General features: G+C 38.6%; 1 protein-coding gene across 2 annotated transcripts; it reads right to left on the reverse strand.

Moving 5' to 3' along the window:
- Positions 1 to 9,250: 9,250 nt before the first annotated feature.
- On the reverse strand, positions 9,251 to 22,567 carry LOC104113677 (lysine-specific demethylase JMJ26-like). 2 transcript variants are annotated; one of them, XM_018776827.3, is made up of 14 exons: positions 21,220 to 22,567; positions 21,020 to 21,132; positions 19,798 to 19,897; positions 19,552 to 19,693; positions 18,851 to 18,914; positions 18,655 to 18,764; positions 18,037 to 18,527; positions 16,755 to 17,084; positions 15,643 to 16,023; positions 11,535 to 11,607; positions 11,380 to 11,465; positions 10,507 to 10,626; positions 10,023 to 10,084; positions 9,251 to 9,662 (listed from the first exon to the last, which is right to left on the reverse strand). In XM_018776827.3, exons 1-14 carry the CDS (start codon positions 22,333 to 22,335, stop codon positions 9,602 to 9,604), a joined length of 3,249 nt encoding a protein of 1,082 aa, XP_018632343.1. In that variant the 5' UTR covers positions 22,336 to 22,567; the 3' UTR covers positions 9,251 to 9,601. The 2 variants fall into 2 exon arrangements, with proteins under 2 accessions (XP_018632343.1, XP_009622213.1); XM_009623918.4 differs by having other exon boundaries at positions 18,037 to 18,536; positions 21,220 to 22,566.
- Between the last annotated feature and the right edge of the window lie 1,691 nt (positions 22,568 to 24,258).

The following is a 24,258-nucleotide window of genomic DNA, read 5'->3' on the forward strand; positions in this document are numbered from 1 at the left end:
AAAGGCTTTGAGTTGAAAAACCCATCCCTATTTCTGGTCGAACACCTGCAAGGGTTAGTTTCGAAATACAAATGAATATGGGAGGGTCGTACCTTATCAGTAGTATCGCTTTAGGTGCGATACATTCTAATTTCTCGGTAGTTGTTTGTCGTTTATCACAACGAGCTTGTAGGATCCTTTTCTGACGGTTTCGAGAACCTGATACGGTCCTTCCCAGTTCGGACCCAGATTTCCTTCATTCGGATTTCAGGTGTTGAGGGTGAATTTCCTTAGCACCAAGTCCCCGATTTTAAAATGTCGAAGGTTGGTTCTTCGATTATAGTACCTTTCGATCCATTATTTTTGGGCGGCCAATTGGACGAGAGCGGTTTCTCGTCTTTCGTCCAACAATTCTACGCTCGTATTCATGGTCTCGTTATTTGACTCCTTTGTTGTATATCGAAACCTAATGCTAGGTTCTCCGACCTCGATCGGGATCAGAGCTTAGGCTCCATAAACCAATGAGAATGGTATTACTCCGGTACTGGATTTCGATGTTGTGCGATATGCCCATAGGACCTCGGGTAGTATTTCTCTCCATCTTCCTTTGGCATCGTTGAATCTCTTCTTTAGATTTTGGATGACGGTTTTGTTGGTCGATTCGGCTAGTCTGTTCTTGCTGGGATGACAAGGTGTTGACATGATTCTTTTAATCTTGTAATCCTCGAGAAATTTGGTTACTTTGCTACCGATGAATTTTTTCCCATTATTACATACAATCTCAGATGGCATCCCGAATCGACATATGATCTAGTCCTAAATGAAGTCTATCACTTCTTTTTCTCTGACTTTCTCGAAAGCCTATGCTTCAACCCATTAAAAGAAATAATCAGTCATAAACAAAATAAACTGAGCTTTACCTGGGGCCGATGGGAGGGGGCCGACAATATCCATTCCCCATTTCATGAAAGGTCATGGAGATAGGACCGAGTGGAGTAGCTCCGCGGGTTGATGAATTATGGGCACATGTCTTTGGAATTTGTCGCACTTTCAAACGAACTCCCTTGCGTCTTTGCCCATATTGGTCCAATAATACCTTGCTCTAATTACTTTGTGGACCAGCGAATCGGCATCGGAATGGGATCCACAAGTGCCCTCGTTAATTTCCCGTAGGATGTAATCGGTATCTTCTGGTCCCAAACATATTGCCAATGGTCTATCGAACATCCTTCTAAACAGCGTTCTGTTTTCGAACAGGGTGAACCGTGCTGCCTTTATGCGTAGAGCTCTTGATTCCTTTGGATCTGATGGGAGCTTCCCGTTCTTAAAGTACTCTAAATATTTGTTTCTCCAATCCCAGGTTAAACTTTTGGAGTTTATCTCGGCGTGACCTTCTTCAATCACCGATCTCATGAGTTGTACGACATTCCCCGATTTGAGTTCGTCATCTTCGATCGATGAACCTAAGTTTGCAAGAGTGTCGGCCTTGCTGTTCTGTTCTCGGGGTATATGTTGCAAAGTCCATTCCTTAAATCGATGTAGAGTCACATGTAGTTTTCTAAGTACCTCTGCATTCGATCTTCTTGGACTTCGAAAGTCCCGTTAACTTGGTTTGCCACGAGGAGGGAATCACACTTAGCCTCTACAACTTCCGCTCCCAAGCTCCTAGCTAGTTCGAGACCTGCAATCATGGCCTTATACTCGGCCTCATTATTAGTCAATTTTGTAGTTCTGATAAACTGTCTAACTACATTACTTGTGGGTGATTTTAGTACGATGCCTAGTCCGGACCCCTTTGCGTTTGAGGCACCGTCCGTAAAGAGGGTCCAGTCTCCCGAAGAGGCATCCGATTTTATCAGTAGTTCTTTTTCAATCTCAGGTATGAAGGCCGGCGTAAAGTCAGCCACGAAGTCCGCCAAGATTTGAGATTTGATAGAGGTTCGGGGTCGATACTCAATATCGTACCCCCGATTTCTATGGCCCATTTGGCCAATCGACCCGAAAGCTCGGGTTTGTGCAAAATACTTCGAAGAGGATAAGTTGTTACAACATGTAACAGATGACACTGGAAATATGGTTTTAGTTTCCTAGAGGTACTTATTAAAGCAAGCACTAACTTTTCTAAGCGTGGATACCTATTTTCGGCCTCGCCTAAGGTCCGACTGACATAATAAATAGGGAATTGCGTACCTCGTTCTTCTCGAACCAGGACTCCACTTACCTCTATCTCCGAGATAGCTAAGTACAAGTAAAGTTGTTCGTCCACTTTCGGGGTATGAAGCAGCGGTGGGCTCGATAAATACCGCTTCAGTTCCTCCAAAGCCTGCTGGCATTCCGGAGTCCATGCAAAGTTGTTTTTCTTCTTAAGTAGTGCGAAAAATCGGTGGCTCCTATCTGAGGATCTCGAAATGAATCGTCCTAGGGCGGCTATCCGTCCTGTTAGCCTCTGTACGGCCTTTACATTATCTACTACCGTGATGTCCTCGATAGCTTTGATTTTATCGGGGTTGATCTCGATTCCTCGATTGGACACCATAAAACCAAGAAACTTGCACGAGCCAACCCCGAATGCACATTTTTCGGGGTTGAGCTTCATATTATACTCCCTCAGTATATCAAAAGTTTCCTGCAAATGCTTTAAATGGTCCTCTGCTCGCAGGGACTTAACCAACATGTCATCAATATAAACTTCCATTGATTTTCCTATATGTTTTTCTAACATTCAGTTTACTAGGCGTTGATAAGTTGCACCAGCATATTTTAGACCGAATGACAGTATGTTATAACAGTAGGTACCGTACTTAGTGATAAACAAGGTCTTTTCTTGATCTTACGGGTTCATCTATATTTGGTTGTACTCGGAGTAGGCATCGAGAAAACTGAGAATCTCGTGGCCGGCCATGGCATCGATCATACGATCAATATTAGGCAAAGGAAAAAAATTCTTAGGGCATGCTTTATTCAAGTCTTTATAATCTATACACATTCTAAGTTTGTTTCCCTTCTTAGGGACTATCACCATATTTGCTAGCCATTTCAAGTATTTTACTTCTCGAATGGACCCTATTTTAAGAAGCTTGGTTACCCCGTCCTTGATGAAGGCATGTTTGACCTCGGACTGAGGCCTCCTTTTTTGTTTTACCGGATGAAATTTCGGATCCAAGCTTAGTCTATGAGTGGTTGTCTCCGGTTAGATCCCTGTCATGTCAAGATGGGACCAAGCGAAACAGTTCATGTTAGTTATAAGAAATTGAATAAGCTTTTTCCTGAGCTTGGGATCTAACCCCGTGCCCAGGTATATCTTTCGCTCGGGCAGATGTTCGATTAGCGTGATTTGCTCCAAGTCTTCGACCATTGATTTGGTAGCGTCGGAATCATCGGGGACCACGAAGGATCAAGGGATTCCATAATCATCATCTTCGTCAGTCTTCTGATTTTCTAGTTGGGTCGAGGCTGGCATTTGTGATTGCTATTTGGTATCCCGTTTCTCCTTCGAACCTGATCCCCTTGTCGATGATAGTGAAGATATCAGAGCTACTTCATCGACGACAAACATTTTCTTTGCGGCCGGTTGCTCCCCGCAGACCGTTTTGATTCCTTTTGATGTTGGGAATTTCAGAACCTGGTGAAGGGTCGAGGGTACTGCTCTCATATTACGGATCCATGGCCTACCGAACAGGGCATTATATCTCATGTCGCTCTCGATCACGTGGAACTTCATTTCTTGGATGGTCCCAGCCACGTTTACTGGCAAAATTATCTTGCCTTTAGTAGTTTCACACGCCATATTGAATCTGTTTAGTACCAGGGTTGCGGGAATGACCTGGTCCTGTAGACCGAGTTGCTCTACGACCCTTGATCGAATGATGTTGGCCGAACTACCTGGATCAATTAACACATGCTTAACTTGAGTTTTATTCATAAGTACATATATTACCAGTGCATCATTATGGTTTGCACGATTCCTTCCGTGACTTCGTCACTAAAGGACAAGGTTCCTTTGGGTGTGTAATCCTGAGTCTGAGATCGCTTCTCTCTTACAATCGACATTTTAGTGCATTTAAGAATCGGCCCCTAGGGGACATCGATCCCTCCGATGATCATGTGGATGATGTGTTGTGGCTCTTCTTGTTCATTTTGTCTATTGAAATCTCTGTTTTTGAAATGGTTTTTGGCCCGGTCACTTAAAAATTCTCGAAGGTGCCCTTCATTGAATAACCGAGCTACCCCCTCTCTCAACTGCCTGCAGTCTTCTGTTTTATGGCCATGGGTGCCATGATACTTGCATATTTGATTGGGATTTCTCTGGGCCGGATCAGACTGCAGATGTCGAGGCCATTTAGTATCTTTGATGCATCTGATAGCCAACACGATAGCGGATGTATCGATGTAAAAGTTATATTCTGATAACCGTGGTGCTTCTTTAGGTCCGGTATACCTCTAGAACCCATTATTGTTCATCATCCCACGAGACCCTTGGCCTTGATCACTTCTCATTTCGCCTCGTACGGAGTTACGTGTAGGTTCGCTACCCCTACGATCTCTATTATACGGCCGATATCAGTCCTTGTTCAACCTTGGTTCTCGGCAGATGTCCCTTTTAATAACGGACCCAGAACCCAACTGGTCATCTTCGACTCTAATCTTCGATTGATATCGATTGTGTACATCAGCCCAGGTAACAGTCGGGTACTCGATCAAGTTCTACTTCAACTACCGTGAAGCCATCGAGCTTCGTTCGTTCAGTCCTTGAGTGAAAGCTTGAACGGCCCAATCGTCTGTGACCGATGGTAGGTCTATTGTCTCCATTTGGAAACAAGTGGCATGTGCTTTTACGAAAGAATCTACAAGCATAGCAAAAAAATCGATAGAGTTAGGCGGTAAATTATGATACCATACCATTGCCCGCTTTGACAGGGTTTCCCCGAACTTTTTCAATAATACGGATTCGATCTTGTCGTCTTCTAGATCGTTCCCTTTAATGGCACATGTGTAAGAGGTGACATGTTCGTTGGGGTCGGTCGTCCCATTATATTTAGGAATTTCGGACATGCGAAACTTCTTGGGGATCGGTTTGGGAGCCGTGCTCGGGGGAGGGGGGGAAGGCTTTTGTACGAATTTTTTGGAATCCAAGCCCTTCAATACCGGTGGTGCCCCCGGGATCTGATCAACCGTGGAGTTATAAGTTTCTACTTTTTTATCGTTTGTATAATCCTTTTTTCTCTTGACTCAATTCATTTTGTCAGTTCTTCGAGCATCCTAATAATTTCAGGATTAGTTCCCGATTCTTGTTCATTTGATCTTACTACAGCTGGCCCCATTTTGTGGGTGACTTCTCGCGGTAGACCGGGCTCGGCCCTGCTCGGTGCTTGGGTTTGGCTCTGCAACTGAGCTATTGCTACTTGTTGAGCTTGCAACATTTCGAAAATCATAAGCAGGCTGATACCGTCTTCTCCAACATTTTGGGTATTTCGAACTGCATATCGAGTTCCACCATAAATGTTGTTTTTCGTGATCGGAACGTTTGTTCGCCTCGATGGCCACATGTGAATTAACGTCGATTGGATCTGCGGCCCGAGTTCCAATGGGATCAACGAGTGGCCTTTCATCCCCGGTCGTTAGGTTGTTGTTCTCATCTTGAAGGCCCGCTTCGTTGTCGATAGGTAGGGCCATTAATTGAGAGTTCGTTATTTTTAACCTGAAATCAAAGACACTTCCAAGAGCAAGTATAAAATGGTGTGTTTTGCAGAGATTCGTACCAAATAACCATTGTTATCCTTACTCCCACGGTGGGCGCCAAACTGTTTACCCGAAAAAACGGATAGAGTTGAATTTATACGTAGTTCTAAGGATATGTGGTATAACTTGGTACAAATCGGAAAAATAAGTAGAGATATATCGAATATTGACCGTAAAAAAGAATGAATACAAACCCAAAATGAGTAGAGAATGACTGATAAATGAACAAGATGAATCAATATCAAAAGCCCCATAAAGGACAATATTTGCTAGGTGTTATGTAAATCTCAATAATCTCTGAATGTGAGAATGTATAAATGTATATCAATCTGTGAATGGAAAATTGAGTCCCCCGGAATGAATGATAACCACTCTTAATATAGTGGAGGAATCATACTTTGAATATAATTAAAAATACACAGTAGGGATCTCATGATAGATTAATGAATTAGCTTTTCCTTGATTTCGCCGAGATTCTCTTCCCTAGTGCGGCTATAACAGCTCTTTGTCTCTTGGCTCGATCTCGGTCTTGGCTGGTTTCTTTACCCTCGACCCTTTATATTGACTCTAGCTCGATATTGATTGGTCTCTGGACCTCGAGCTTGATATTGATCGGTCTCTGGGTCTCGAGCTCAACAACACAACTTCACATCATAGTTCGATATTATAATGACGACCCTCGGTCCATCATGTTCCAATCTTGATTAAACACACGAATGACAAACTCGATTTTGACCGTATACTTAATCGTTGCTCCATCTTAAGCTAAGGTGAGTGAAATGTAACAATGGCAGTAAAATGTCTTTTTTACACAAGTAAAATTTTAAGGAAACAATGAGTAAAAAAGAAGCACCTTAAAAGGTGGTTTGTCAATAAAAGTTGGTGAAAAGTATAATTGTTAAAATCATAAGATCTGATTCGTTGTGTAGTAGGTGTATTACTGTATTATAAATATTTGTAAATTCGCGGTACAATTGTATGCAGCTCCAAATATCCCTCGATCCAATGTGTTAGTAGATACATTATTATATCATATAGTTCTCGTCCTTTTGGAAGCAATATGATTTTCCATGTGACTCGTACATCTATTAATTACTTAATTAAATAACGTTCATTAAATAAATGAGTAATGTTTGCTTTGGATGGTTGTTAATTATTGTATTGTATCGTATAATTGCTACTTTAAATGTAATATAATTTATTTTGATTGGTACTTAAATTTTATTATATCGTATCGTTAAATTTGTTATTACGTAACGACGAAAAATGTCACTTTATGTAACGACAGATTTGATGTAGTCGCGTCATTACCTTACTTTTTTCTCTCGTATTATCCTTCCTTGTTATTAAATAATCACATTTTATCCTTCACTCAACTTTTTTTGTGTAATAATTCTACTCCGTATCCTATTTTTTCTTATTACTGTTGCAAGTTTATTCTTCATATTGTTGGTGCGTGATAGTATGAAACGACGGCAAATGGTAAAATCTATCCAAATATTGTATTCATCAAATAATACAATACAATACAATACGATACGATACATTATGAAACGATACGTAACAACCGTCCAAAATCTCTCTCTATATATTTTTCTTTCAGAAAGAGGCTGGCTTGCATGGATACAACAGCATATGTTATTCAGTATCTTACCTAATTAAGCTTTTAATACTAACTCCTAATGATTCGTTCGCGTTAACTAAAGCTTGGGATTGTTAGATGTATTGCCTAAAATCATATACTCATCATAGTGGATCAAGATCTTACAAGAGATAAAAATAAATGCATAATATCACTGCATCCACTACATATTAGTTTCTAACAATTGATGATGATATATATATCTTCATTTATCGAAACCAAAAACAAGTTTGTGATGTACTTAGTTGATATTTCTCCACGCACTTGATATAATTCCACCATGCACAATTGTCATCTGCCTTCTTTCTCTTTTCTTTTTTTTCCTCCGTTTCAACCTAAACATAGTTTAAAAAAAGAAAAGAAAAGGGAATTGAAGATACTTATCTTGAAGCACATATTTATTATTATTCCAATACCTGTCCAATTAATTACGAATATGAAAATGCATTCCCAAAATTTGAAATGGAATAATACAATATAGTCTAGATTCATAGCTACAAAAGAGGTATTGAAGGAGAGGTACACATGGAATAACAGAATCCATTCATATATCACAATCATATGTATTCGCAATTAATATTGGTGACATAATTAGGAAAAGTTACTATTTTTAGCTTTTAATTACATGATGATAAAACATAGGAATTTATTGGAGTATGACTTGTTGGAGAATTTAACAACTCCTATTTAACTAGTCATGTTGTCTTCTGTTGTTTTCATTTTCTTGACCGAACTATAAGGTAGCACATGCAAGACATGTTCATAACGTGACCTCTCGACAAATCGTGAGAAGTCTCTTTCTTCTATTCTTTTAACCATTAATAAGTGAACTAAATGGCGGTGATTGCTACACTAGAATCAGTAATATATTTTTCTATATGTACTTTTAATCTGTTATTATTAGTTCTATTCATATGTGATATACTGATATTTATTGGAATCTTGACCATGTTCCTGGCTTGAAAAATAATTGAATAAACACAAATATTAATGTCAATCGGCAGTACATTATGAATATGCCTGAAACCTAAGTTCAGCCACTGTTGTCCACAGGATAAATAATTGGAGGCAGCTTTAAGAGTGATTCGTTATCTCAAAGGACGAATTGACACGAAACAATAAGAATTTATTCTTTGTTAGATTCTTAAATTTAGTAAATAGGCATGATAGGTTTGACTATTTAAAAAGAAATATCGACAGAACCACGAACGCCCTCGAACCCAGACCCCTGAGGTTAGGTTATTACATTATTAATATCAAATATCTAATTTAAGAAAAGGGAAGGAAATATAAACATTTGATCCCTACACAACTAAGAAGATTCAAGAATACCAAATGTAAGAATCAAAGCAAGCATAGTTTTTTACGTGGGACTTCTACGTAAAGATCAAGGATAATGAAAAGAGACGAGGAGAAACTGAGAATTGAAACTCAAAAGGATAAAAGTTTATGCTTTGTCGATTCCTAAATTTAGTTAACGGACATAAATGTTTCTTCTAATTCCGTAATACTATTTATTAACAAAATAAAATGGCAGGTTGACTAATAGGTACATCATGATTGCTACAACTAACGGTTTAAGAAACAAGAGAGGCCACTCTAAAATTGTCTTGAGTTGATTATCATGCATAATTAAGGAACTACTCAAATTTTCTGATTTCAGGGTGGCACAAGTGAAATTGACGACAGAATAGAGGCCTACATTTACACAACAGCACCTCTGCAAATACAGAAAACAGAAAAGGGACCAAGAAAGATCACCTACACTTTGCACAAAAAAAAATAGTCTGAACTATATCATAAGCAAAGGAGAAGAGACGGGCGTACTTTCTCCCAGCACTGACTTAATAGCAGAAATCATGCAGTTGCCCATGGTAATTGCGTAGAGGGTTAAGGCAAAGCATCGTTGGATTCAAAAAGGCAAATCCACTAAATCAGGTCAACAAAAGTTTCAAAATAAGATACAAGCGAAAAACTTTGCTAGTTTACCCTGTGAAACAAAAACCATTCATATTGCCAATGGCGCAGTAATGACACTGTAGAACCCCGAATCTCCTAGTGTTTCTAAGTTGGAACTGTAATATGCATCACGGCTAATGTGCTTAGCATCCATGTTTTGGCTGAGACAGTAAGGATTAGATGATATACAGGAGTCATTTGCAGCACTCTACTCATGATCACCAGATAATAGTCACAAGCATATGTACATCGATGACAGAATGAAACTATTTCACTCGCTCTTTAGTTTGAACAAGACTGCTCAGTACTCAAATGTGGTTGCTGAACCTTGATTCTGTCAATACTGAGCACATCCAGATAAATTTTATCACAAGTGAGAAAAATAATCATATTCAGCAGAAGAGATGAACAACACTCAAATTTTTCAAGACAAGAAGCAAATGCAAAGCTAGGAAATTTTAGCAGATACAAAACTGAGAAAAGAGATATTCCTATTTAACCATATAACATTTTATCTGGAGAATTTACCAAGTATGTTTATATCAAAGAATTTGTGCTAGTGCAAATGGTGATAGTGTAGGAGGTAAGGGATAAGAAAGAAAAATTCAAATCTCAACTACAACAATTAATAACATAGAGAAGCAGATAAATAGCTAATACGTGCATTCACTAAGATGGGGAAAAACTGAATTATTCCACTCACCATTCAAGGTCCTTTAGATCAGCTACAGCCTTCTCCAGTGCATATAGAGCCATCTTCTTCACCTAAAGCAGAAGGCGAACATGAAATATTATACCCCCACAGCAAATACCGGTAACGAACTTCATAAACAAAAAGGAAAACTTTAAAATTCAAATAATAAAAAGGTATAAGTTGTACTTTCCGCCCCCTCCTTTTTTCCAGTTTTCCTCCACCTAATTTCACTTTACAATGTTCTTCCTCTATGTTCAGCAAACAGCAAAATTTGTCCTCTCCACTATCTTGATTTATATTTCAGTCTATTCTCATCTAGGCATAACCTCTTCTTCCACAGAACTACGACTAATATGTCAATTAGCTCAACTACTACTGAAGATACCCACTGTAACACCTAAATTATCGATTAGCTCGAGTAAATTTAAAGAGTTACTGAAGATCATCAACAGAAGTATTAAGCATGCCTCTGGAATCAAAAAATAGAACTCACCTCCAATTTGTCCTCTTTAGCCCTGTGCTTTCCGGGAAGAAGACGAAATTCCTCAGTCAAGCGAATGCACTCGCCCACATTTTCAGGTGAGACAAAATCAAGAGCAACCTTTATACATGACTGTAATGCCCCAAAAAATAAGGATTGAGGCAGATGAGATAAAAGGGGAAAACAGAATCATGATACCGAAGAAGCAAGAAATGTTATAAATTTATTCATGTGTCTCGCTAGTGTGTATTAAGCCAAGATCACAAATATTTCGCCATACCACACTTCCTGTTCAACCTGCTAATTGTAATAGCCAGGAACAGTTCACAGTTGTAACTTAAAAGTTTATGTAAGAGTTCTATCGTGGTGATATGCACTTTGATAGTTCCAGTAACGCAATTGATTGCATAAGCAAGAAGTAGCCTCGAAAAAATGAGTTACAGGAAACAAAAATTTATAGCTGTTACTAGGTACAGAATATTTGCTATCAATCAGATATGTGATGACTGTATGTTGAGTTCCATCGTTAGCATTTTGCATAAAAAGGTTTCCACTATAAAATTCCAAAGGACATCAGAAGATTATAAGCAGACAGTGTTGAGGTTCATGTAGCATGGATGTGCATGAAGATGAGAAGATAACATCAGAGTTGTTTTAAGAAATCTATCATGCCAAACCCGTAGTGAAAAGAAAATAAGTTAATTTTCCAATCTTTTCTTATGCCTCTGGTTCATTTTCCCCTATTTCTTTGTGCGTGACTGGGCATTTTTTATCAGGTTGGGAACTGTGGACGAAGCAAGCAATATGGTCCATGTGAAATAGCTTCTATAATTAGGTTCATGATTAAGAATGATATGGCATAAAAGTGACAAAAGAATATTGTACCTTAAGATTTCTAACTTGATGGGGACAACCAGCAGGTATGAAAACTGCTTCTCCAAGTTTTTGTACAAATGTCCACGGTTCAATGCCTATAGTACCAAAATAAGTTACTAAGGAAAGCACAAGACCGATGAAGTTTAAATAGGTACAGCACTAACCAAACTCTTGCTTGAGTTTCTTCTTGTGATATGCGGTTAAGTAGAAAACTTGATCATGAATTGGGTGAACAACCTACAAAGTTAAATTAACAAAATAATAATCATTGATGACGAACATTTCAATTAGATAAATTCTTAAATGATTTAGCAGCATCGGAATGTGTATGTTCTATTTACGACCCAAAAACAAAATTTGACCAGAGAAACAGTTAAAGAATTTGATAGAAAAAATAATTCTTGCAACTACATATTGCACTTTACAAGTTAATGATCAGCAAAGTAAACAAGATAACACAAGTATCACCAGCCAGCATGCACTGGCATGAAAAAAAACGCTCCTAAGCGCTATACTAGTTTACTTTGTTTTCTTTATTTTTCAAGGATATATCATTTGTTTATGTGATTGAGGAGAAAAACACCGCATATACAAGTTATGTACAAAAATGACAAGATCATGGAACGAGACCTGTTTCTCTACAGAAAAACATCCAAATTCCAATCCTCACAGCTCATTGGAATGTCTCATGTACTCCAAAAGTGAAAACAAAATGAAGCAAACCACATACATTCACATAAGTGCTTCCAATTCCCTAAAATGCTCTTCTTCTTTTTTATAAAGTAAATAAATTTCATTAAAATGTGCACAAAGCCCGTATACAAGAGGTATACCCAAAAAAAATTGGAAACCTGCAAAAAGAGTTGGTTTTTTTACAAATGACACAAAATCTTCTATACAACAAGGAACCTCATAGGTGCACTGAAAAGAAATAAGGGATAAGAGGCTAGTGGCTACTACTCAACTGAACAAAGCTCATCTCTACACCTTCAAAAGCTCTTCTATTTCTCTCTCTCCAAACAACCCACATAAGTGGGTAACACTCCAAGCTTGCGCCTTCTCTTCCTTCCCCCACACTAAAACACTCTTCTTTTTCTCCCTTACATTTTATCCGTATCGCCAATGGAACCACCTCCCTTTCTATCCTTTTTCTTTGCACTTCTAATTTCCATCCAAGTATCAAATATTTCACTGTTTGTGGCATTAGTCATTCAATTCCGAACTTATTAGATATTGTGTACGACACCTGATATAAGTGGTAAACATTCCATATATGAAGCAACATGTCACAACTCGCACTTTGGAGTTGTGATTTCGGCCAAGAACTGGTGAGAAAAGGCTCTTCTGATTGTCTGACGTAGATCTGTCTACTCGGGCAACTTAGGCTTTTTAATTTTAAGCATATATAAGGGGGTATAGGTGATGAAAGCTCCGACCTGCCTCCCCCATACGTGCTGCCACCAAGCTGTATAGAACGAGCTACCTTGGGGGCAACCTCAAGGGCCTGCCTAGATGACTCAAAGGAGTGTCAAAGGTATCCATACGAGTTTGGAAACTCTATGGACGGCGCAACGCCTTCGGGCTAGCGTTGGGCATCAGCGCTGGAGGCTCGATGTGTGGGACGGCCAGCCCCGCGGGCTGCCGAATGTTGGAACGAGACCTCCGTGCCAATTGGATACTTGACGCACTTGTCATAGGGGCATCATGTGTCGACTTGTGAGCATGGCTTGGGTTCAACCATGCAAGCAAGGGTCCGTTGGCCTAAAGGTGCAGTTGTGGGGCGACACTGCACTATTCGGGATGGAAACGTGTCGCGAGGGCAATGTATGGGCATGGCACGAAAGACGCGCATGACAATGGCCAAGGGCTAAAGGTTGCCTTACTCGGGCGAGGCACGAGCTAAGTCGCGGATGCACTAGGCGAGTGTCAAGCTTGAGGATTGGGTTGTGCACGCGGGAGCGATGCTCAGTCTTGGGCGAGGGACAAGACATGTCCTAAGCCAATCCCCCAGGGCGCGCATGGATTGTGATCCTAAGATGAAGCGCCACGACATGTCTAGGGCCAAAGGCCTAGACATCTTACGGGCGGCACAAGTTGGGGCGAGCCTACGGGCAAGCCCCACCAACAGGCACAGGATCGTGCTTGGGAATCCTGCGATAGGAAACAGGCTGGCCTGCAGCGAGGGGAACTGCAGGCGCCGCACGGGCGAGCAGGTGCCGCTACCCAATGTAAGGATTTGGGCATGTGACAAACAGCTTATATAAATTCCTCAAATTATTAAACTAGAACCCAATGTTGTCGTCCTAACGTAAATGAGACTTGTCTTCGCACTCTGGGAACCCAAATTGCAGTGAGAGGAAGTCGCTTATTCTCCCTCTCAAGTAATATGTTGTTAGTATGACTAGAATGCGAATGCCCAACGTCCCGTCTCTATTGCTTTCCCATCTCCAAGTGTCCCTTTCCATTAATGAAAGATTTTGGTAGTATAGAACTTCCAACAACCTATTGAGTTCTTCCATTAATTAATCTTGTCAGTTCCTCCTGAAAGTTTGATCCCCACACAATTGCACCTCGCCATACTAAATATATGATAAATGACTGCTCTCAGTTGACTAAAGATGTTGAACATGGATGGAAATGATTCTCGTCGATTGTTATCACCTCATCATTCTATTTCCGGAAACTGCTTTATTCCTTCTACAACTAACAGTTTCAAAAGAATCTTCCCCCCTTGCACTATGTTCTTCAATGATGCCACTCAATATGGTTGCTTTATCAAATTATTCTCCAACTCCCTCCCTAGACTTCACATTCGTAAAAAATGACCCATATCCACAAAGCGTGCCTACACTCCGAACCTTCATATACTAATAATATATTGGACACTCTTGAATCCCCCTACTCCAAGACCCCCTACTTTTATAGGGGATGAGCCTTCTTCCATACAACATGATGATACTTTTCTCGCCTGCCCAATATCCCCTCCCCCCCCCCCCCAAAAAAAAAGATTCTCTTTGTATTATCTAAAACTCTGTGTTAATGTAGCCGGTAGTGATAACAAGAACATCTAATATGTAGGACTACTGGATAAACAACTCTATCAGAAACCCCCCCACCCCACCCCACCCCCCCAAAGATAAATATCTGTTTCGTCACTCTGCTAAGTCTGAGATTCTTCAGCCACTGTATTCCATATTGTATTTGCCTGGTCTCTCCCAAACGACAATCCAAATTTGAGTCAATATTGCTAATTTTCACTATTATCGATATCAACATACAAGCGAAAGACTAAGAAGACTATTCTTTTTCTCTCTGCCAGTCCTTCCACATTGTTCACATCTCCCGCCAGTGCAATTTCACATTTCTTTAGATTTATTCATACTCAAGACTACTTTAAACAATAGGCAATAAGTTCTTTAGATTTAAAGTCGTTTCGTCTCCACAACGCACATCACAAGCGTATCAACTGAATAGCAGATTATATACCTGTATGTGTTCCCTTATTGCTGCATAGTTTTAGGTACTCAACCGACATAGGCATATTCATCATCTTGCTAAGTGCTGCAATTACTGGTATGAATAGCGCGTCCCATAGATGATCCCCATGTTGCAAACCCATTGTCCTTGCAGAAAAACATGTTGGGTTCCCATTATACCATGACCTAGTGGTTTTAGTTCCATTTTGGTGCACCTACAAGGTCCCTACTTGTATAGATGATTGGTGACTTTTGTAGACAATCATATTCCGATGTTCTCTACTCTTTGATATACTTGTTTACAGGAGGTTTTTCTCCAAACATCAATAAAATTATTTACCTTATAAAAAATATAACAAATATAACAACAATAATAATAACGATAATAATAACGATGATGATAATGATGACGGCGATGATGATAATAATAATAACAACACGAAAATAGTATATTGAGATTGCAAACATATCAATGAGACTCTCATCCCTATAAAGGTGACTATTTATACTCTTTTGGTTTAATCCCTAATACTTTATCTATCTTTAAATGATACGTTTCTCACCATCCAACAATTCAAATAAATGCAACTAAACGCTACCATCAAAATTGACATGACATCTTACAATTAACTATCCACTTTTTCACATTTCAAACTACTATTTCATATTCCTTTACATATTAATTCGAATTATTACTCTTAATAGTAGAACAGGTCAAAGTAGGACACGTTTAATGGATTGAAGGAAATTCTTTCTTCACACTTATGCATATGCTTCACATTAATGAGGTATGCACCTGGTCCACCGGAGAACCAAGCGTATGCCTGAATTCCTTGTAGTGCTCTTTAAGATATTCCTCGAGCTTGGGAACATCCTGTCTCCTAAAGATATCCCAAACTGCACCGCCATTTTCTTCCTCTGATCCGTCAAACTTGTTTCCAAGAGCAACCACCTGATCAGAAGATAAACTGCCCTCCAATTGCACATTCCGCTCAGAGGGAAAAGAATCACTCGCTTTTTCTTGTTTTGCAGATGCAAAATCACTCTTAGGAACTAGATGATCATCTCTATTGGCATTATAGAGTTCTTCTTGAGCGTATTTTTGCTTCAACTTATCAATTTTTGAAAGCTGCCACTTATCAATAGTTACATCAGCAGTATGCGTTAAAACATTCACCTGCAACATGAAGAAAAATAGCAAGTTAATTTTTACAATTAAAATAAGACTGGAAAATGGTGTGAAACAATATTAAAAGGTAATTTTAAGTTCTTCAGAGTTACAAACAAATACCACCAGGTTTAGGAGAAGGAAATCCCTGCATTGAGTTGTCAATGCAAGATTCTGCAGGTCTCCAGTTTTGAAGGTGAATATAGAGCCCACCTTAATAGTTCTACTTTTAGGCATAAAAATTGATCTTTCATCTGGGAAACTTATGTCCAGAAAAGTCTATTCTTTGTGTTACTGCATGTGAAACAATAGTTCTAGTCCTGAGAACTCCTGTATCTTTTCCATAAGTTGAAGCTTCTCCGAGTTCGCTATACGTTTCTCCAAGTTCAGTAGCTCTTTGTGTAAATCCAGTATTATTATTTTTAATCAGTAAATCCAGTATAATCAATTATGTTCCGGATATAAAGTAGAACCTGATTTTCTTTCTTCCTTATCTTTTTCTGTTGCTTTCAAAAATAAAACTTAAAGGTGTATAGCAACGGGAGATTTAATATGTTAAAAAGTAATTATGCTAGATCAATTGACACTATGTTAAATTAATAACTAAGTTTTGTATAGCCACCCCTCCAGGCCTGTTTTCACATAAGTGTGTTCCAGCATAAGATTTAAACAGTTTCCAATGACATCAAAGGTCAGTAATTAATGTGCTGGAGACCAACTATTCAACTCATAATGCCTACCGCATCAGACATATCACAATGAAGCTTTGTCACAGAATCTCCGCGTCCAAGTTCCTCGGCAAATCCATATGCTATATATGTTTTTGGACCCAGATCTGGCTTCAGTATACCATCTGGAAGTTTGGAAGCAACATTAAGAATACCAGAATGGGGATGTGTGTATTCTTTGTATGGCAAGGCTCTAATGAATTCTGCTCCATGCCGTGGCAACCGCTCCTCGAATTCTGTAGATGGGGGCCAGTCCTTAAGCTTAAGCATTTCGGGCCAGAAACTTGGGTGCCTTCGACCTTCAACATAACCCTTAAAAAATTGATGAATATTTATATCCACCTGAAAGACATGAAGATAAAGAGAAGCTTATCTCAGCGCCGATTAACTGAAGACACATTTTAATCAGCTAGTTTAGAGCCATGGTGATTCAATCAACCAAGAAGCATGAACTCCCTGAACTAACAATATCATATTTCAACTGAACCTAGCTTTAATTCTCTGATGATCTTTTTATAGGTAGACCATGTAGTGGTATAACCATCTCATCCACAAACGCCCATTTAATGCATCACTTCTCATTTTGGAACTTGCCAAAGTGTTAGGCCACTCTGACTGTAGGAAAACGTATTTAAACATTTGATGAGATGCTCTTTCTGCTCTTGTTATATAAAACTTCAGAGCATAACAAATTAATTAATGAATCAGTTTGGCGCATGATCAATAACACTAGCATCACTGTATCAGAAAAGGAAAAAAATGGATAAAGAAGAAGAATTATCTTGCCTCAAGTTTATACATATCAATTTCAGGCTTGAGTTAGATCAGACAACACCCAGGCTACGACATCTGAAAGCTACATTGGATTCTCTAAATATCATTGTTTGGCACCAATATGGAAGTTATAGCTAATTGCATCCGAGGAATAAATTATGCAAAACCCATAACATTAATTGATATCACTTATATGAAAGGAAACCTACTGCCAGATGGCAGCTGCATATCATAGCAATAACTCATATTCGGAATATATGACTCTTCAAAGACCTGGTAACTAAACGAGAAAAAGGAGCACATGATTGTAACTGGTTACATATCTCTCATAGAAAAATGTGCACTTGCATAATATAAATATAATGTTGTAATTCCAGAAATTACTTACTCGTGTTGGTTGAATCCTGCTTGAACTCTTAAAGTTTTGGTAGATTAAAGTATCAAGCGCAAGTTCTAACAAAAGATTATGAGTCCAGTAAGACAGGAAATAAAAGAGAAGGGACCATCAAAGATGATGCACCTCACACCAATCAAGACAATCAACTGCTGTCACCACCAAATCTGATGAGCCCTCCTTGATTGCTATGTTACGGAATGCACGCCACATGACCATTGGTTCCCAGCTTAATCCAGACGCAAGTTCAAGAACACTGCTTACAATAACAGGTTCTCCCATTCTCCAATGTGTCTGGAAGTGTTCCAGGTACCCTTCCTGTATGTCTTTTGCAGAAGGACAGAACAAATAATTGTCATCAGAACAGGATCTGGAAGCTGCTTTTCTTCTACTTTTAGAGTTACAGGAACAATGTTCTTCAATGGAGCGGGTCTCATTGGCAGAGGAATTTGCTTTGACTAAGTTTTCAACCTCCCTCTTTATCTGTTGAATCCGCTTTTCACCAAAGAAACTCTGAAGCACCAGGCGATTATTTCCACAACCACCTCTTTCCTTTGGTGGGCAAGGGATATCACCAGTTTCTGTCGCTTTCCACTCAGGGAGCTTTCTATCTTCATCTGCACAATCTGCATTATTGGTCAAGAAGGAAGAAATTTTTACAAGATAAACATGACGCAATTGATTTTCCTCCTAGCAGGTAAGGTTTTCATCTATTATGAAACTGAACAAATACCACTACCTCACCTCCCAGAAAACAACCTTCTCGAATTTCCTGACAGCAGGCCAGACAGAGATCATAAGAACAAATCGAACAATTTCTATGGAGATCAATAATGGAGGTGTTGCAATTGTTACTGCGATGAAACATAGCATATTAAGGCAATGGGGAAGACAACCAGGACCAAGGGAGAAATAGTGCAAGACAAAGAAAGGGGCATACCAGTAAACGCGCTCATCCTCATAACAGGTAGCTTTTGGTATTGTCACCCGTGACAGTGACAATCCTGCACCATAGCCACCACTTTAAATGAGATATTCGGTAAATACTTTGTCAAAATACAAAGATTCACCAGGAAATAGCAGCAGAATAGCGACAAAAAACCATCACATCACAGGAAGTTTACCACCTAGAAAAATGACCAAAGTTTCTTTAAGTAATAACATCTTGTAAATCCACCCCACACTTAAGCCCTCATGGAAACGGGATTAAAGTTTTGTATCAAGCTGACTAAGATATATAAATGGAAAGAAATAATATTTCAAGTGAAGTTGCATTATGTTGTAGTTATTACAAAGAAACATATCTCAGGCATTGCTAAGTTGCTGCACCCCATTCGAAAGGCTTCCCAACTATTTGGTAATAAGTCAGACTTCTTAGAAAGGTAATAAGATTTAGTAACTTGAATTCAAGTTACTGCCCTATGAACTTTGGTCTGGCCTCTAAGCTTTCTTCAAGCTACCAATGCCTTCAACAAAAAGCATGATAGCAGAAAACTTGTGCAAACTAGTCAACCTAAGAAGGACCAAATAATACCTCAGAACAAAGGCCATGTGGACAAATATCAGCATGAAAGGCAAAAGTCCTAAAAGGGTACACATATATCACCAGGAGACCATGAAAAAGAATGGTATGCATAATACCTTTTATCTTTGCCTCCATCTCCTTTTCTATGGTTTGATCACGGATAAATGCTCTCAAAAATGGATGAAGTGCATTCACAAGATACTTCAAGCATTTAATTTGTTCGTTGTTTTCCAGTGGTATTCCTAAATATTTTGGATCCTGTAGTATAAGGAGTAGATAATGCATCAGCATGCCGCAATCACAAGCCCGGAGGTCTGTAGCAGAAAGTGGAATGAAGAAACATAAATGTGGCAAAATCTAACCTTAGGGACAATATTTTTGCGTAAACAATCTTTGCAATTGCAGTTCTCACGACAAAATGGGCATTGCTCGGCAATTGCTTCCTCTGACAGATGAGGGTACCTACATTGATGATTCAAAGAGAAAAACGTTTGCAAATAGATCACCTACATCCATTGATGATTTGAAGAGAAAAATGTTTGCAAATAGATCACCTACCAACAAAATAAAAATATATGTATATGTATATGTGTGTGTATGCATGTTTGAAATAGCCAACAGATTCTACGTTCAGATTGGCGCTTGTTCAGCAGTATTTTTGTTATTTAATTACAGTTTCAAACTATAAGAGGCCCCTGATTATCTTTACTAAGTTAAATCAATAAATTCATAATGTAGTCAACGGAAAAGAGAAAAAAAACATTTGCAATGTCCAGGAATATGAATAGCAGTTGTTAACTAGTCTGATCCATCTTTCAAGCTAGTCAGTAGGAGGTGGATTCATGAATAGGTTACGCCAATATCATCCTGTGGAGAAAAGAGAATTAATTGGCATTCTACTAAGTAGTTCTCCACAGGCATCCCCTCAGTAAACACTAAAATATCCGGTGACTGAACAGCTGAGCCAGTTAGACCATTCAGGTGGGCAAGATATCGCTATTGTGGATCAACCTCCACTTGATCTAGCTCTGTGCTTTACTAAACATCTGAGAGACGTAGCCATGTAAAATATAAAGTGGCATTGCCTTAGATTAAACCCTCCATCCCATACCATAACATTAATGCTGTCATGGATATTATATGGATATGTTGTCCATAAACAACATTACTTAGAATGAAGTACATCTACAAACCAGAATGACACCAATTAAATGACTGCAGAAGGAACATAACATCAAGAACTAATCTATCTAATCATTCAGAAACACAAAGCAGACAAAAATATTGTAATTTTCCATGTGTAACTTAGGCATTTGATAAGGGAGTTGTTATCAAGTGTTCTTATTCCATGTGAACTTCCCAACCAAAGCACAGACGCCCACTAGTAAAAAAATCAGAACATAAGCCACTAAAATGGATTCCTCTCTGCTATCAATCTACAAGTATGCTGTTCAGTTGAAATATGAGACGCCGCCAAAAAAGAAGCTTAGATACCCTAGAACAATACTCTTTAACGTAAAAAACAGAATTTCAGTAGCCAAGAATAGTGAGAAACTCTCAAAGTTAAAATCAACAAACTATTACCATCTCTGAATACAAGGGCTACAATATCGTTTGAGGCAACCCTTTCGACACCTAACAACCTTTCGATCACTTTTCATGCACTGATGGCACATCTGGCAATCATCATCTGAGTTCTGCTTAGTAAAATGATGTCAAGTTATGGTCAGTAATTACAGCTTACAACAGAAAGAATAAGTCCTGAGTAGAGCAAATCAACTCACATCACGATCAAAATGCCTCCTTCTTTTGTCGACCTTCTTGTTTTTACCCTTATTACTTCTTACGCCCTTTGGATCTTCAAAGTAATCCTGTTCATCATCACTCTGCTTTTTCGAAGAAACTTTCACTCTTTTCTTCTCTGGTAATTTTCTGTTGTTTCTCCTAAGTAAAGATGCAGTTTTAACACCTTCTGCAAGAGATTCCAGTGACTTAGCTGAATGCTTCCTCTTTAAATTACAAAAGTTACCATCTTTCTCCTCCTCGGCACTTGGAGTATCCTCTCTATTCCCCTTTAACCTCATTTTCCTTAGCTCACATCCGATCCCTTTTTTAACCACTCCACAAACCTTCTCACCTTCAGGTTTATTCTCGTAGCCATCCCTCTCAACATTCCCATGTTCTTCTTCCTCTTGTGAAATCCCTTTCATTCTATGCTTTTCTTTCGAAGAAGATTCAGTCGTGACACACTTTTCAGCAGATTTGATCAAATTGGAACAACCTTTCTCCTCTGATTCATTGGCACTGTCATTCTTTTCCTCTTTCCTTCCCGAAAATCCCTCATTAAACAATAGATCTTCCTTCTTTTCACCCTTACCCCCTATTTTTATCTGATCATCTAAACTATCCTCATTTTCAAATTCCACACTACTATCTTTCATCATCGTCAACGATGTAACAACCTCATTCTCCTCGAAACCTTCTCCATTTCTCCCCATTTTCGTCTCACATAAAGGAGATTTCTTCACAGGCTTTACATCCTCTGGTTCTTCACTTAAATCATGCGTCTCACTCTCACTAGAATCACTCGTATCGCTGTCCCTTATTAGATTGCGTCTTGCCCGCAGTTTCTTCTGCGGTTTCACTACGGATGACGACTCCTCTTCTTCTCTCCTTCTCACCGTCTTGACCACTGAAACCCTTTTCTCACGGCGTAAATGTTCTATACGTGGTTTAAGAAAATGCTTCTGGCACAGGGATTTACCTTGGATCCTGTAGCCGTTGCACCTCCATTTCTTGCCGTCTGACCTTCTGCAACGGAGATCTTCCGGCGGCTTCAACCCCAGCTCCATAATCGTCTCGTCGTCCCACCACTTGTCCTCCTCTTTCCCCGGCCTCATTCCGACCTGTTGATCGTACTGGTTAAGGTTTGGGTTGTGTACGGTTTTGTTGAAAATGAGTTTTTAGAGGGAAAGTGAAAGGGAGGAGAGAGGAAAGGATTTCATATTTTGTCTTGGTTTTCGTGTGTAGTACTATGTAGAGGTAGAGCATTAATTAGTGCTGAGAAATACATTCTGGAAAGGAAGTTTCGGAATTGGGATCAACACAAAAGTTCCTTCTCAAATGAAAGTTTTGGCATGACATGAATAGTTAATATTCTATCTCGTTTATGTGAAAGTGTTTATTGAGTATTATATAAAGTTTAAAAAATAAATGGTGTCTTCTGAATTAAAATCAATTATTATATATAAAGTATCAAAAAAAAAATTAAAATGAGTAGCGTTGAAAATAAGGTTAAATAGTTGGCACAAAAGGAAAATTGTTCTTTTTTAAATATATAAAAAGGTGAAAGCATGTCATATAAAATGAAACCTATGAGTGATTTTAAAGCAGGTTTTCTTTTCTTTTCTTTTCGGAAACTAAAAAAACTGCAAGAGTAGTTTTCTACTAATATTAACACTATTGTTCATCAAAAACATTTTATCAAATTAGTTCAACCAAAATATTTTCAGGAACATAATGTTATCGAGAAATAAACCAGAGTTAAACTTATACCTATCTCTCAAGAGTTAGAAATTGTTTTCAAATGTTAATAAACAAATAAATAAGTAAATAAAGCCAGTAAACATTTTTTTCTTCCCGAAAGACATTTTAAAGTACTGCCAATTTGATTGGACTCTTTATGCCTAAGAAAATAGAAATTTGTTTTGTACGAAACATGTTACAAAAATTCCTAGAGGAAAAAGGGTCAGATTTTCCCTTTTACTACGTGAAAAATTAAAAAGAACATGTAGGTAACTATTGAGTAAAATGCACAACAGAATTAGTTTGAACTGTTTTAAATGTAAAAGATAGTACATCTTTATTTCAACTCATTTCCGATAACTGAATATGCACGGGCTAATATAAACCATCAAGCATTGACGCATTTTTCTTCAAAACCAATTAAAGGATGATTTTCCTGTTTTGGAATGGAAAAGTCACAATATATGTGAAAAATAATAAAATGGACTTGATCTGAGGTAGCTGAAAAATCATCTGCTTCATAAGTGAAGTTACTTTACGGCTACAAAAGATATAATAGTATGCAAATGTATTCATACCCTCTTTATTGACACGATCAATACTACTAGCGGAATGAAACAAGGGATCTAAAGAAGAAGAAAGGCTAGACTATATGCCCTAAAGGATCCCGACTCTTTACCCTCATCTCCAACTTATTCGTGGTTTAAGGTGTTTTGACTATTATAAAAATTTATTTAGAGACCAAGGTGAGATCAAGTCATTTTCGACAACCAACCGGTGGAGCCGATTTGAAAAGTTGAAAATAGTAAGCAATAAATTAATAACAAGACTGAAACATAAGTTAAATACAAGAAAATATAAGAAGAGATGGGTCTCCTCCCTATATATTTGATACCTTCATTTTAAAATATAAGCATTTTTGTGTGCTCACTCTGAGATGATTGTCAAACGCAAATCTGCTTAAAGTATTGTTAAAATATAATTACTACTACAAAGCAGGCTAAAATGAGTCGCAAACCAAAGCATTGCTGGAATTGAACTTTGCAAATTCTCTTCTGATTCAAAAAGAAATGTACTGAGGTGGCAACCCACGTGTTGTCCGCCTCACAAAAATGTCAGTGTCACGTGGGATTGAGTGTCCACCTTAACGGTCCTAATAGATGAGGGGTATATTTGAGTCATTTGTGTAATGATAAGGGTATTTTAGTGTGAAAAGTATAATGGAGCGTAAATGTGATCCTTTAGCATAATAAAAGGCAAATTTGACTCGTTTCCCTTTCCTAAATAGTATCCTCTCG

This window comes from Nicotiana tomentosiformis, chromosome 2 (assembly GCF_000390325.3).
Source record: "Nicotiana tomentosiformis chromosome 2, ASM39032v3, whole genome shotgun sequence".
NCBI classification, from domain to species: domain Eukaryota; kingdom Viridiplantae; phylum Streptophyta; class Magnoliopsida; order Solanales; family Solanaceae; genus Nicotiana; species Nicotiana tomentosiformis.